This window comes from Arvicola amphibius, chromosome 6 (genome assembly GCF_903992535.2).
Source record: "Arvicola amphibius chromosome 6, mArvAmp1.2, whole genome shotgun sequence".
In the NCBI taxonomy this organism is placed as follows: Eukaryota; Metazoa; Chordata; class Mammalia; order Rodentia; family Cricetidae; genus Arvicola; species Arvicola amphibius.
In genome coordinates this window covers 130,286,959-130,298,977 of record NC_052052.2, presented here as the reverse complement: position 1 = coordinate 130,298,977, position 12,019 = coordinate 130,286,959, and the positions used below count along the sequence as shown (strand labels likewise).

Genomic DNA, 12,019 nt, shown 5'->3' with positions numbered 1-12,019 from the left:
CTCTTGTAGACCAGCCTGGCCTCTAACGCACAGAGATCTACTTGCCTCTGCCTTCTGAGTGCTGGAATTAAAGGCATATGCCACCACTACCCAGCTTATAAATGTATTTTAATTACAGCTAGAGTATGTTTCTTAGAAAACTTGGAGGAGTAGAACAATAGAAATGACTTTATGTGTGTATTTGAGGTTCTGTTGTGTTGGCCTGTATGCAGTAACAACATGTTGAAAACACTTGGAATGCCTTTTGTTTCTATAAAGTATTTTTCACAGTGCTAACAAGTGTCCATCTTAAACTTCATCTTTAGTAAATGTTTACTGAATGACCGAACCAATAAAAACTTCACAACTGTAGTGGATGAATACTTTTTATGTGTTGGTACCAACTGTCAAAATCTATATGCTTATAGTTAGTGTTATCTCAGTTGGTATTAATCTTTTTTCCCTTCTTTTAACAGGTTGCTTCTAAAACTTGATCACGTGCTTGCTGCATAAAGCAAATGTCTCGGTCCCGGCAGCCTCCGCTTGTGACAGGCATCTCTCCAAATGAAGGAATACCTTGGACCAAGGTCACAATTCGAGGGGAGAACCTGGGGTACTGGTCCCCACTGACCTTATAGGTAAGGGCATGGCTTCCAATGTATTATGGGCAAGCTGGGTTTTATTTTGAATTGTTAAGGTAGGCTACATAGTTTTCAAGTAGTGATCTCTGTAAAATGACCTGAATAAAGTGATTTTTTTTTGTGGAAGTCCATTATCTATCAAATGATCTCTATGCTGTCTTTCTCCAAGTTCTTTGGAAAATTCGTCATGGCTGAGATTTGTTCCCACTCCTTCAACTTGGTGTGCCCTGCTTATTTTGATAATGATGAAAAGCTAAATGCTGGTTTTTTGAAATAGAAGTGATTGTTGAATAGTTGAGCTAGAGGGCAAATTTCAAATATAATTTTATGATCAATTATATGAACTACAAAATAGGTGTAGAGGTGCATTCCCAGTACATGTTGTTGGAGACTGCCCTAATCTTTCACATGAGTTTGTTCTAGACTTGGCATTCTTTTGACTGATTTCATTACTGCCAGAGACCCAGTTAGTTTGAGCTGGAACCGCCTTTCTGTGCTGGTTGCTGGTGGACTAGATTTTGACTATCCAGGAAATGTTTTCTTTATTGAGGAAGCAAATTGAAGTATAGCAAGCATTGTAGTTATAAACTGAGGTTTGTGCTCCCAGATAAGAATCATCTTTGCTCATGTTATTTAACTGTATATGTACAGTTTCCCTTTTTGATAATTTTTGGGTGTTAGGAAAACATCTCTTAAAATTATCTTTTCACAAAGATACAGTGAGTGAAGAGGATGGCCCTGATCTTTGCCCCTTCCTACCAGTTGCTGGGATTGTAGGCAGGCACAACTTGCTGATGTCTGCTGTGCTGGGATCAGACCCAGGCTTTGCATGTGCTAGGCAAGCCTTCTACCCGAAGGAGCCACATTCCACCTAGAGATTGTCGTGTCTATTCAATGTCCGCCTGGCTTTTGACGTTAGTTCAGTCCAGTTGTTTTTTTTATCCAATGTTTGGGGGAAAACCTTGGAATGCATGAAAATCATACCATATAGATAAAATTTATTTCTAAGATTGTAACCTCTAGTGTCAAAATATGAGAGTCAGCAGGCTCTCTACATTTTAATCTTGCTTAGCTTTGGATGATGCTATTTTTATTGACCAAGTGAATATTACCTTCATAAACCTTGCTAGCTTACCTTTTAACCTGTCTTATCTGTTGCCAATAAACCATTTTTTAAAAATAGCGTGTCAACTTGATAAATAATTTCTGTGTTATTAACTGATATGACACCTGTGTTAGTCAGGTTACATTTTAAAACCTGAGGCTAAACCAGGAAGGCAGGTCAGTGTGCTCCCTGTGAGCCCAGCACATGGAGTCAGAGGAAGCCAGATACATCTCTGTGAGGTGAGCTCAGCCAGGTCAATATGGAGTTCCAGGCCAGTCAGCACAACACAGCTGTGATCCTGTCTCAACAAACAGTGTCAACACAAAAATTCAGTGCCTCCCAAACAATAATGATGCCTATTATATTTCGTGAGGTAGATTTGTTAGAAAATTGTAAGTAAGCAAAAAGTGGGGAGCTTATGCAATTAAAAAAGGCCATATGATCTTATTTTCATTTTGTGATATTCAAATAATTGTTGGAATCTATATCTAAATTATATGCTGATTATTAATCTTTTGGAGTAAAATGCAGATCAGATACTTAACTAGAGGAACCTTGGAAACAGATATGAGCAGATGCATATTTGTATATTTTTGCTCTTGATTAAGGTATTATGTTATGACAGCTCATTTAAAAATGTAATATAATGAAGGACTATAAGTTAATTAGATAATCATCTATAATAGTCAGCTTGTAGTCATGTAGTTAGATTTTCTAGATGTATAGAGATATATTTCAGTTAGATAGGTATTCTTCAAATCTTTCAGAGACCTTCACATATGAGAAAAAATGTTTTAAGAACTTAGGACTTTTCATCACAATTAGACACATCTGCTCCTGGTAACACCAATCTATTTCAAGTCTTTGATGGGCATCAAAGAGGCTCCTTATGGAGGTTTGTTAGCCATATGGGCAAGAAACTGCTCTTTCCTGGACTGCTTGATGCTATGCTGTATGAACTGGACAAGCAGGACCTACAGAAAAATGACTGCTGAACTTGCCTAAAGGTGAGATGATCTTTTGAGGTTCCTGCTTCATGAAAGAGTCTGCTAGACATTCTGCAGGATACAGAAGAAAGTGACTGACATGCTGCCAATATAGGCAGAACTGTCTTTGAAATTTCCTGCTACATGGAAAAGTCTGCTGGATACTTTGGGCCTGTGGGCTGAAGATTGGATGCCCCAATGATACAGAAGAACTTTGGGGTGACTGTCTAGGCAGTGAGATGTCTCTGTCAATTCTAGAGTTTTGGAAGTTGCTTACATATGGGCAAGAAAACTGCTCTTTCCTGGACTGCTTGATGCTATGCGTATGAAACTGGACAAGCAGGACCTACAGAAAAATGACTGCTGAACTTGCCTAAAGGTGAGATGATCTTTTGAGGTTCCTGCTTCATGAAAGAGTCTGCTAGACATTCTGCAGGATACAGAAGAAAGTGACTGACATGCTGCAATATAGGCAGAACTGTCTTTGAAATTTCTGCCTACATTGGAAAAGTCTGCTGGATACTTTGGGGCCTGTGGGCTGAAGATTGGAGTGCCCCATGATACAGAAGAACTTTGGGTGACTGTCTAGGCAGTGAGATGTCCTCTGTCAATTCTAGAGTTTTGGAAGTTGCTTACAGTGTACTTCCTGTTTACTTAGGTAATATTGTATCCTTCTGGAATCATTGATGGAGTTGAAGAATAGATATAGTTTTCCTTGTCATGATAAAAGATAAAATATATATAAAATATGTAACTATAATTCTTGCTTGATAACTGTTTTGTTATATGTAATTTTACTATGTTAAAGTTAAAACCCTTCCTTTTTATTTACACACAAAGAGGAGGTGATGTAGGATTCCCCTCTATATGCTGTGAATACCATTGGTTAGGCCCCATGATAGGGTAGAGTAGAGCTAGGCAGGGAAAACTAAACTGAATGCTGGGAGAAGGAAGGCCGGAGTCAAGAGAAGCCATTAACCCATTGGAGACAGAAGCCAGAACTTCCCTGGTAAGCCACAGCCTTGTGGCGATACACAGATTAATAGAAATGTGTTAAATTAATATGTAAGTGCTATGCCAATAAGAATCTAGAACTAATGGGCCAAGCAGTGATTTAATTAATATAGTTTTTGTGTGGTTATTTCAGGAGTCTGGGCAAACCGGGAAAACAAGCAGTCTCTCATACAACACATAGCCTTGTTCTTGACTAGTTGATGCCACCTGTGTTTCCTGGCTATCATTCCATATTTACTCATATGAAGTGCATCTGAAATATTATCTTATGAATGTGCGTTACCATACAGTGTTTTTACACTATACTCTGGTATTTAGAATTGAGTCATTCTCTCACATGACAACCCTGGCTGGGTATTGCTTTCAGTCATGTCAGGGCTTGGCGATGGGCCTGAGTTGGGGTGCTGGTTTATTAGGAAGCTGATGATGGAAGCTAGTGTAGTGATGTTTTGTAGGAAACTACTGATGTAAGAACTGAGAGAAATCCTAGAGTAGCGCCTGAGTCACTGTGCTCTAGCCTTTGCTTGAAATAACTCAGTACCCCAGCTCAGTTGCATTCAATAGGACTGAGTATAACAGAGCACTGCAAACAGCCACACTCAGATTCTTTTAGAAGGTGGATAAGTTTAGAATCCTTTAGGAAATGATCCCCAAATTTCTCGTGTGTTTTATCCCTTGTGTCAATAACTTAAACTTCTAATGTAAGCAGTGCTTTCTGGAAACAATTGGGAGTCTTATAGTCTAAGTAATCTGAGTGCCTGGCTTAGCTGTAGCCCATAATTGTCTCTAATTCTGCTGGGAGTGCAAAACGCTTAATACAGTCTGGACGCAGTCTTAGGTGTCAGAGAGAGCCGACCAGGGGATCGACGAGTGGGGCAGTGGTGACTCGCAGGCCCTGTGTCCTGCCGGGCACTGTCTTTGACATCTGTTGGAATAGGAAATGTGGTAATTTGTTTGTTTGTTTTTAATTTGTTGTTGTATGCATACTTTTACCTTCCAGGCTTGACAATTTGTGGCCATAATTGCCTCCTCACGGCAGAATGGATGTCTGGCAAGTAAGATTGTGTGTCGCGTGGGCCAAGCCAAAAATTGACAAATGGAGACATTATGGTCACAAACTAAGTCAGGGGGCAAAGGAACCTCAACAGTATCTTTTAAACTACTGAAACCTGAAAAAATAGGTAAGACTCGTAGTGACTATTTTAAGAGGAGAGCATACTGGCCTTCAGAGGCAACACTGGTGGATTTGTCAACCCCCACTCTCTTTCTCGTTGCATGTAGTGTGTTTCATTTTGATGACACCAGGATGCGTCTCTTAGTTTGCAATTACCCCCCCTTTTGTTCATGACTGTTTTCTCTGTCATGGTAGGCCTCGCGGGCTGGCTCTGAACTCACTGTGCAGCATTCTTTTGGAAGGCAGTTTACTAAGTGACTGTCAGTGTAAAGATGACAGTTGGAAGATACATCTTACAACTGATAAATCTGTCTCAGTGTCAGTTTGGGGTTCTAGTTCTGGATTCTTGATCTTGAACATATGACATTGCTTTTAAACACGGTTATACCATTAAGATTCAAAGTGGAGTAGCTCTAGGTTGACCAAATCTGTGTTGGTTTTATCTAAATGACTAACCCCCCCCTTATTTTTTTGTATCCTTCCAGGGCGAGATGAAATGTAGCCTTCTAGCTTCCCATGACCTTCTTTGTCCACTGTCCTCCAGAGTTATACTTCCTCTTTTCGTGTGTATTTACCTCCTGCCTACCTTGCAGATTTGGGTCTGAGGAACCAGACTCTTCAAATTCTGAACCTAGGCTCTTACCACCAATAGCCTATGTAGCTACAATACCTGTTTTCTGGTAATAAAGCAGAGTGGTAACATCTGCCTCATAGGAATAGATAAGTTAGAACATAAATGTAAAGTGTCTAGCACCTTTAAAGAACAAATTAGTAATTTTAAAATTATTCCCAGGGATACTTTATCTCTCATTGTGATCCTGTAAGATCTTGCATAAATATACAAATATAAGATTTTTGTGTAATATAAGAATGGCAGTCCTAATTAATTTCAGGGCAGTGCTCTCACTATAGAGAAAAATAGTTTTTTTTTTAATCTATATCAGCTCATAAAGCTTTCCTATAGTGCTGTCCTCCACAAATCCTTATTACACTTTTGAAGTAAAAATGTATAGAGGAAACTAAAATTGGAATTCGTATATGATAATACATGTATATGTAGAAATATAACCCTATTATATATATATATATATATTACATATTTTCACCTCTTCAGATAGTGAATTCTGAAATCAAGCATGAGCCTGTTTTCAGCTTTCTGGAGGAAGTGTAAACATACTGATAATATTCATATTTTATAATACTTGGTTCTATAGCACATGAAGAGAATTTAGGTGAAAGTATAGTTTTATTCTGAATGCGCAGCCCAGGATAGAATGGCTCATAGAAGATGCAGTGCAGAGTTAATGACAAAGCCCTGGAGTTTTGGACTTCTGTACAAGCTTGTGTGGAACCTTTGTTAATATCTGCTGTGGCTGCCGAAATAGTCTGTTTACAGAGTCCTGTTGTTGCCCGGTGTTCAGACAACCTTCTTCTGGGAAGCCTCAGCTTCTGCCACTCCCAGTGCAAGCCAGCAGGGGCACACTTGCTACAAAGCTGCTTGGTTCTTCAGTCCTGCTCTGTTGCAGCCCAGAGTCCCTGGAGGGTAATAGGCATGTGCTGTCAGAGTTTGGTCCTTGAAGGAGAATGCTGTCTGTAGAGTTTGTGTCTTGTTTGCAGGTCTCTACCCAGTCCAGCTTTCCCTGAATAATCATGCCATTTCCATTATGGAAGCCTTGCACTCTTCAACCAGTTTAATGGTAGATATTTTGGTTGAATTTACCAAATCAGCCTGTGCTAGGGAAAAATGCTCTTCCTCTCTCCTCTCATCTCTCTCTCTCGCTCCTCCTCTCTCTCTCTCTCTCCTCTCTCTCCCCGCTCTCGCGCCTAGTCTCTCCTCTCAGTCTCTCCCTACTCTCTCTCTCTCTCCATTCTTAGTATTAGAAGACATTTCAGCATTCTGAATAATGAACAGTATGAGAAATAACAACGACTGTTCTTTCTTGGCATAATTATTCATGAAAACATGTCAATGCTTAGAGAGATAAAAGGCATTTCTTGAGAGTTTTCAAAAGCAGAAATACAAGTCATACATGTATGACAGCTTCTCTGCAGTTACATCCAAGGAGTGCTCTGTGGCATGATGCTTAGCTTGAATGTTCTGTTTCTTGAGATTTCTTAGCCAAAAGCTGGCACAGTTCAGAGTATTTTCTTGAATAAAAAGTTATTATAAGTCATATCATTATATCTTTTATTTAACTTTCCAATTGTTAATATCAACTTAATCAATACTTAACAGTGTATAAATAATTTTATATGTTATTTGGAAAACATCTTGTTTTTCAGAATGCTTTGTGAGTTACTTAAAATCACCCCCCGTTGAATAATGTATAGTGACTCCGTAAACCAAGAGATGGTACTTCACCATTCTGTAGAATCTCAGTATTTTTTATAAAGTCACCAGGCATGAAAAGATTTGAGCTGTAGTACCCTTAAACCTCTTAAAAACAAAGGTGAGATACAATGGTGCCTGGAGAATTTTTATCTTATTGAATGCATACTTCTCATCTTTACAGGCATTTTAGATCAGTCTGCAGTGTGGGGTGGATGAAATGAATTATTATGATATGCGGACTGACAGAAATAAAGGGATTCCTCCCTTGTCACTCCGTCCTGCAAATCCACTTGGCATTGAAATTGAAAAGTGAGTACCGTCTGACTCTTTAATTTCCAGCCTCTTAGAGTTTTATATTCTTTCAGTGGAGGGAGTCACCTTCAGGGATGTCCTGGAGAGCACAGGTGAAGGCAACTCAGCCAATAGATTATTTACTATTATTATTTATTTTGATTATTAATTGTTATTTCTGTAATAAAATTTATGGAGTTTGATGAGTTTTGCTTCAGTGTTTTTATTGGATAAATCTTTGACAAAATTGTTTGTTTTGGGAGAGTTTACATTTTGTGATTATAAAATGTTTAAAAATTTTAATACTTCTAACTTTTAGTTTGGGGTTTTGGTTGTGGAATGTAGGGCCCTTACATGCTAGTTAACTATTCTCCTATGGAGCTTTTCCTTTTTGTAGCACAGTCTTAATTAATGATATGAGCATTAGCACATTTTAATATGTTTAGATGATATTTAAATCAATAGCATTATAATCTGTTGATTTTCTTCACTTTCCTAGTAATATTTTAGAATAATTTGGTCCAAAGGGATCTTTTGCTTTTGATAAGTCCTGCCTAAAGTTTGTTTAACCCAGACTTATTTATCTTTGTTATCAGCATTGTGCCAGTGAGTGATACCTTGTTTTATAAGTGAAAGCCTTGTTTATGAAAGCTTTATATATGAAAGCTTTGTTTTCATAATCCCAAGTATGGCCACTGTCTTAGTTGGTGTGTCTGTTGCTGTGAAGAGACGCCATGACCATGGCAGCCCTTATAGTGGAAAACATTTAATTGGAATGGCTTGCTTACAATTTCAGAGGTTCAATCCTTTGTCATCATGGCAGGGAGTATGGCAGCATGCAGACAGACATGATGCTGGAAGAGGAGCCGAGAGTCCTACATCTTGCAGGCAATAGGAAATTAACTGACAGTCACACTGAGCAAAGCTTAAGCAAAAGAGACCTCAAAGCCCACCCCCACAGTGCACTTCCTCCCACCAGGTCATACCAACTCCAACAAAGCCATACTTCCTAATAGTGACACTCCCTATGACCAACCACATTCAAACTACCACAGCTACCTTTATCCATGTATCTTAAGCAAGTTACATAACATATTCCTTTTATCTCATCTGTTTTCTGGCCTTAGTGATTCTGATTACAGAGTTACATGATCGGTATTAACCTAATGAAGAGTTATGGAAGGTAACAAGTTGTTAGTGCCTTAACCATATCCGTGTTTAGGTTTTCTAAGAATGGGGAACATTTTTATTAATCTTTAAATATGGACCCTTCATGCCTACACTTGCAGATCATTAATACTTTTGAGGGAAAATTGCATTTTCACTGCTGTAATGTTCCTGCTCAACTCTCTATTAAAAAGTCCTGGCATTTAGCTACTTGTAGTGAGCTTGGGATGTCTAGGTAGTGTATTTAAACCATGGGATATTCTAGAATTTCAAGGGTTTCAGTATCCTATAAATTAAGATCGAGATAGTTCAGAATAGAAGGGTAATGGGCAGGTATGTTTCAGCTCACTGCCAAACATAGATAGGTAGGCTTGCAGTTGACAGAAAACCCGTGAAGGGGTAGCATCAAAACTCCTGAAATTGGGAGGGAGGAATCATTCTGACTGATTTTCCTTTGCCAAGAAGCCACTCACAGATGAAAGACTGAGGGGGAATGCACATGCTCTGTAGGAGAGTCAGACAGACAGCCATTCTAGTCAGGGTTTCTATTGCTGTGGTAAAACACTGTGACCAGCCGGGCTGTGGTGGTGTATGCCTTTCATCCCAGCACTCAGGAGGGCAGAGGCAGAGCTCTGTGAGTTTGAGGACAGCCTGGTCTACAGAGCGAGTCCAAGGACATTTAGGACTTTTTCACAGAGAAATCCTGTCTTGAAAAACCCAAGAAAAACAAAACCAAACAAACACCACTATGACCAAAAGCAACTAGGGGAAGAAAGGTAAACCCTTTCCTTATATTATTTCCTTATTTTATCTTAAATCTCCCAGGTCACATTCCATCACTGTGGGAAGTCAGGGCAGGAACTTGAGGCAGGAACTGACGGAAAGGCCCTGGAGGAGTGCTGCTCGCTCCACAGCTGGCTCAGCCTGTTTCTCACAACACCCAGGACCTCCAGCTGTTGTGTGACAAAACTTTCCCTGGGAAGTCATGACAGCCATGTCTACTCACCCCAGATAGGAATCCCATAACAGACCAAAGTATGGATATAGCAAAAGTTCAGTTGGTGAACCAATGTGTTTTATTCGGGTTACTTACAGGAACTGAAATGACTCAAAGACAACTGTATTACTAAAGGCCACCCCAGCATGGCTGATAGCTCACAAAGCTGAGAACCTGGAAAACACTGCACAGCCTGTAGCTAAACATTTCTTTACCTTTCTTTTAAGAGGTAGTGTTGTGTGACTTGGAGCCAGACTTGGCTTTGCATTAGGCACCCAGAGCTTACTACTGAGGGCTTAAATCAGACTTGTCCCTGGGCTGTTGTGACGGCTGTGCATGAGGACAGCCATAGTGGGTTGTGTGCTTGTTGTCGCCATGATACTTTGCTTGTCCCTGACTCAGGGCAAACAGCTTTTAAATAAATACTATAGTTTCCTCCTGTTGCCGTGATAAAATACCCTGACGAAAAGCAGCTTAGGGGAGAAAGAGTTTATTTGACTTAAGATTCCAGATTACAGTATTATTGTGGGGAAGTCAAGGCAGGAACTGAAGACATCATGAAGGGTTTTAGTGGGCTCAAGCATGGCAACCATGGCTCTGGCAGATCTTACCCTCCCCCATTCTTCCTTATTAAACTTTAGCTTACATTTCTAAAGCTAGCCATTGAAGTCTGTTTCCTTATTTAGATATTTTCTTATTCCAAACTCATTCCCGAGACTGGCCACCAAGGTCCAGGTTTCAAAGTATTGAAGTGCAGCAATCAAGAGCCCTTTTGGCTAGCATTTACAATCAGAACTAATCAACTCATTCTAACATGAGTCTCCCTTTTTCTCTTTATAAACTGCCATTTGCCTATGAGACATGCCTGCCTCTATTTTATTCAGAGGCAAATATCCCTTATCCCTCTCCCTTGCTCCTTTTCTCCCCTCTCACTTGTCTCCTAGTCCCTGTCTTTGCCACTGTGGGGCAAATAAATCTTTGTACTGAGAACTTGGTCTTCATGTGTCCTGTGCCAGTTCTGGCCCTTTTACATCACATCTACAGTCATGTGCAAAATAAGAGTGCCCGTTGCTCAGCACTTAGTGCACTCTTAAGCAATCCAGGGCCCAGCTCTTGACTTGGCACCACCTACATTCAAAGTGGTTCTTCTCACCTCCATTAACAGTCAAGACAACCCCCACAGTCATGCCTGCAGGCTTACCTGCTCTCCATGATTTCTCTGTTAGGGCCTCTTCTAAGAGGTTGTGGCAGATTGACATTTAAAGCTATCATGAGCAAGTTTATTCAGTAATAATCTGTGTTAAAATTAAAAATGGGTGTTATTTATTCAAATAGGTTTTCTCTCCTTCCCCTCCTTCCCTCTGCTGCTCCCTCCTTTCCACCTAAGAAAACTACATGGAGTTTACTGACGTCTGTTAAGGATTTGCTGGTGAAGCAAAGTATGAGCTCTATACTTGGTCAAAGCCTGGCCCAGGTAGAAAAAGAGTGAGGGAAAGGAGGGGCAGAATGTCATACACTAGTGTGGGATTGTTTTCCTAACCCACATAACAGTTTTTCGTAAAACCCTTTTGTCCCTGTAGAAAGTGATGTTGCATTTGGATTCTAATCCTTACTGCCTTTGGTTTTACTATATTGTCTGTGAATTTCTTAAATCATTAAAAAATTTTCAAGCATTAGATGAGGAACATGGGAATTTTGCAGTTATTTGTTTAGTAGAAAAGCAGTAACTAACAAGGTCTGAAGAAGTATAAATGCATATTATAAAATAATCAGCTGTGGTCCTGGTGACTTCTCACTAGTAGGAGGTGGCCTTTGGAAGATGAGTCAGCGCCTGGTAACTGCCCTGTGAATGTTAGAGGTCACTGTAGCTCACGAATGTGTCCAGTGGGAGGGTGAGGAGTCCCGTGGTGCTGTGCCTGGTACTTAGACCATGAGAACGCAAGTGAGGATAGCATAATATAGGCTCCTTGTTGCTCTTGGTATGAGTCAGGTTTTAATATATTTTATTGGTGAACCCAGCATGCATGCCGTCATCTTTCAGCCCACAAGTTTTTAACAACTGGCATTTATTGGTGTCTTTGACTGTTAAAGTCCTTCATGTCCCTAAATTTTTAACTGATGTTTTTGCACACATGGTGCCATGGCACTTATAAAAATGTTACTAATTGCTCTGAAAAGGTAACTTCACTTTGCCTAAGACGAGGCTTTGCTTGTAAAAGGTCTGTATTTCTGATTAACTGTGCTGGTTGTCACAAATATGTATGTTCTTGCCTGGTTTCGGTTATAATGGATACAAACTATTTAAGCTGTAAAAGGAGATAAAAATAGGCTCC

General features: G+C 39.8%; 1 protein-coding gene across 1 annotated transcript in view; it reads left to right on the top strand.

The window, feature by feature from the left end:
• The window catches only part of Exoc2 (exocyst complex component 2), a 162,982-nt gene that overhangs the window by 31,056 nt on the left and 119,907 nt on the right, over nt 1-12,019 (top strand). The window contains exons 2-4 of the mRNA XM_038334501.1: nt 456-617; nt 4,726-4,906; nt 7,413-7,540. Coding sequence (XP_038190429.1) covers nt 7,449-7,540 — 92 coding nt within the window. The 5' untranslated portion in view covers nt 456-617; nt 4,726-4,906; nt 7,413-7,448. The remainder of the gene's footprint in view (nt 1-455; nt 618-4,725; nt 4,907-7,412; nt 7,541-12,019) is intronic.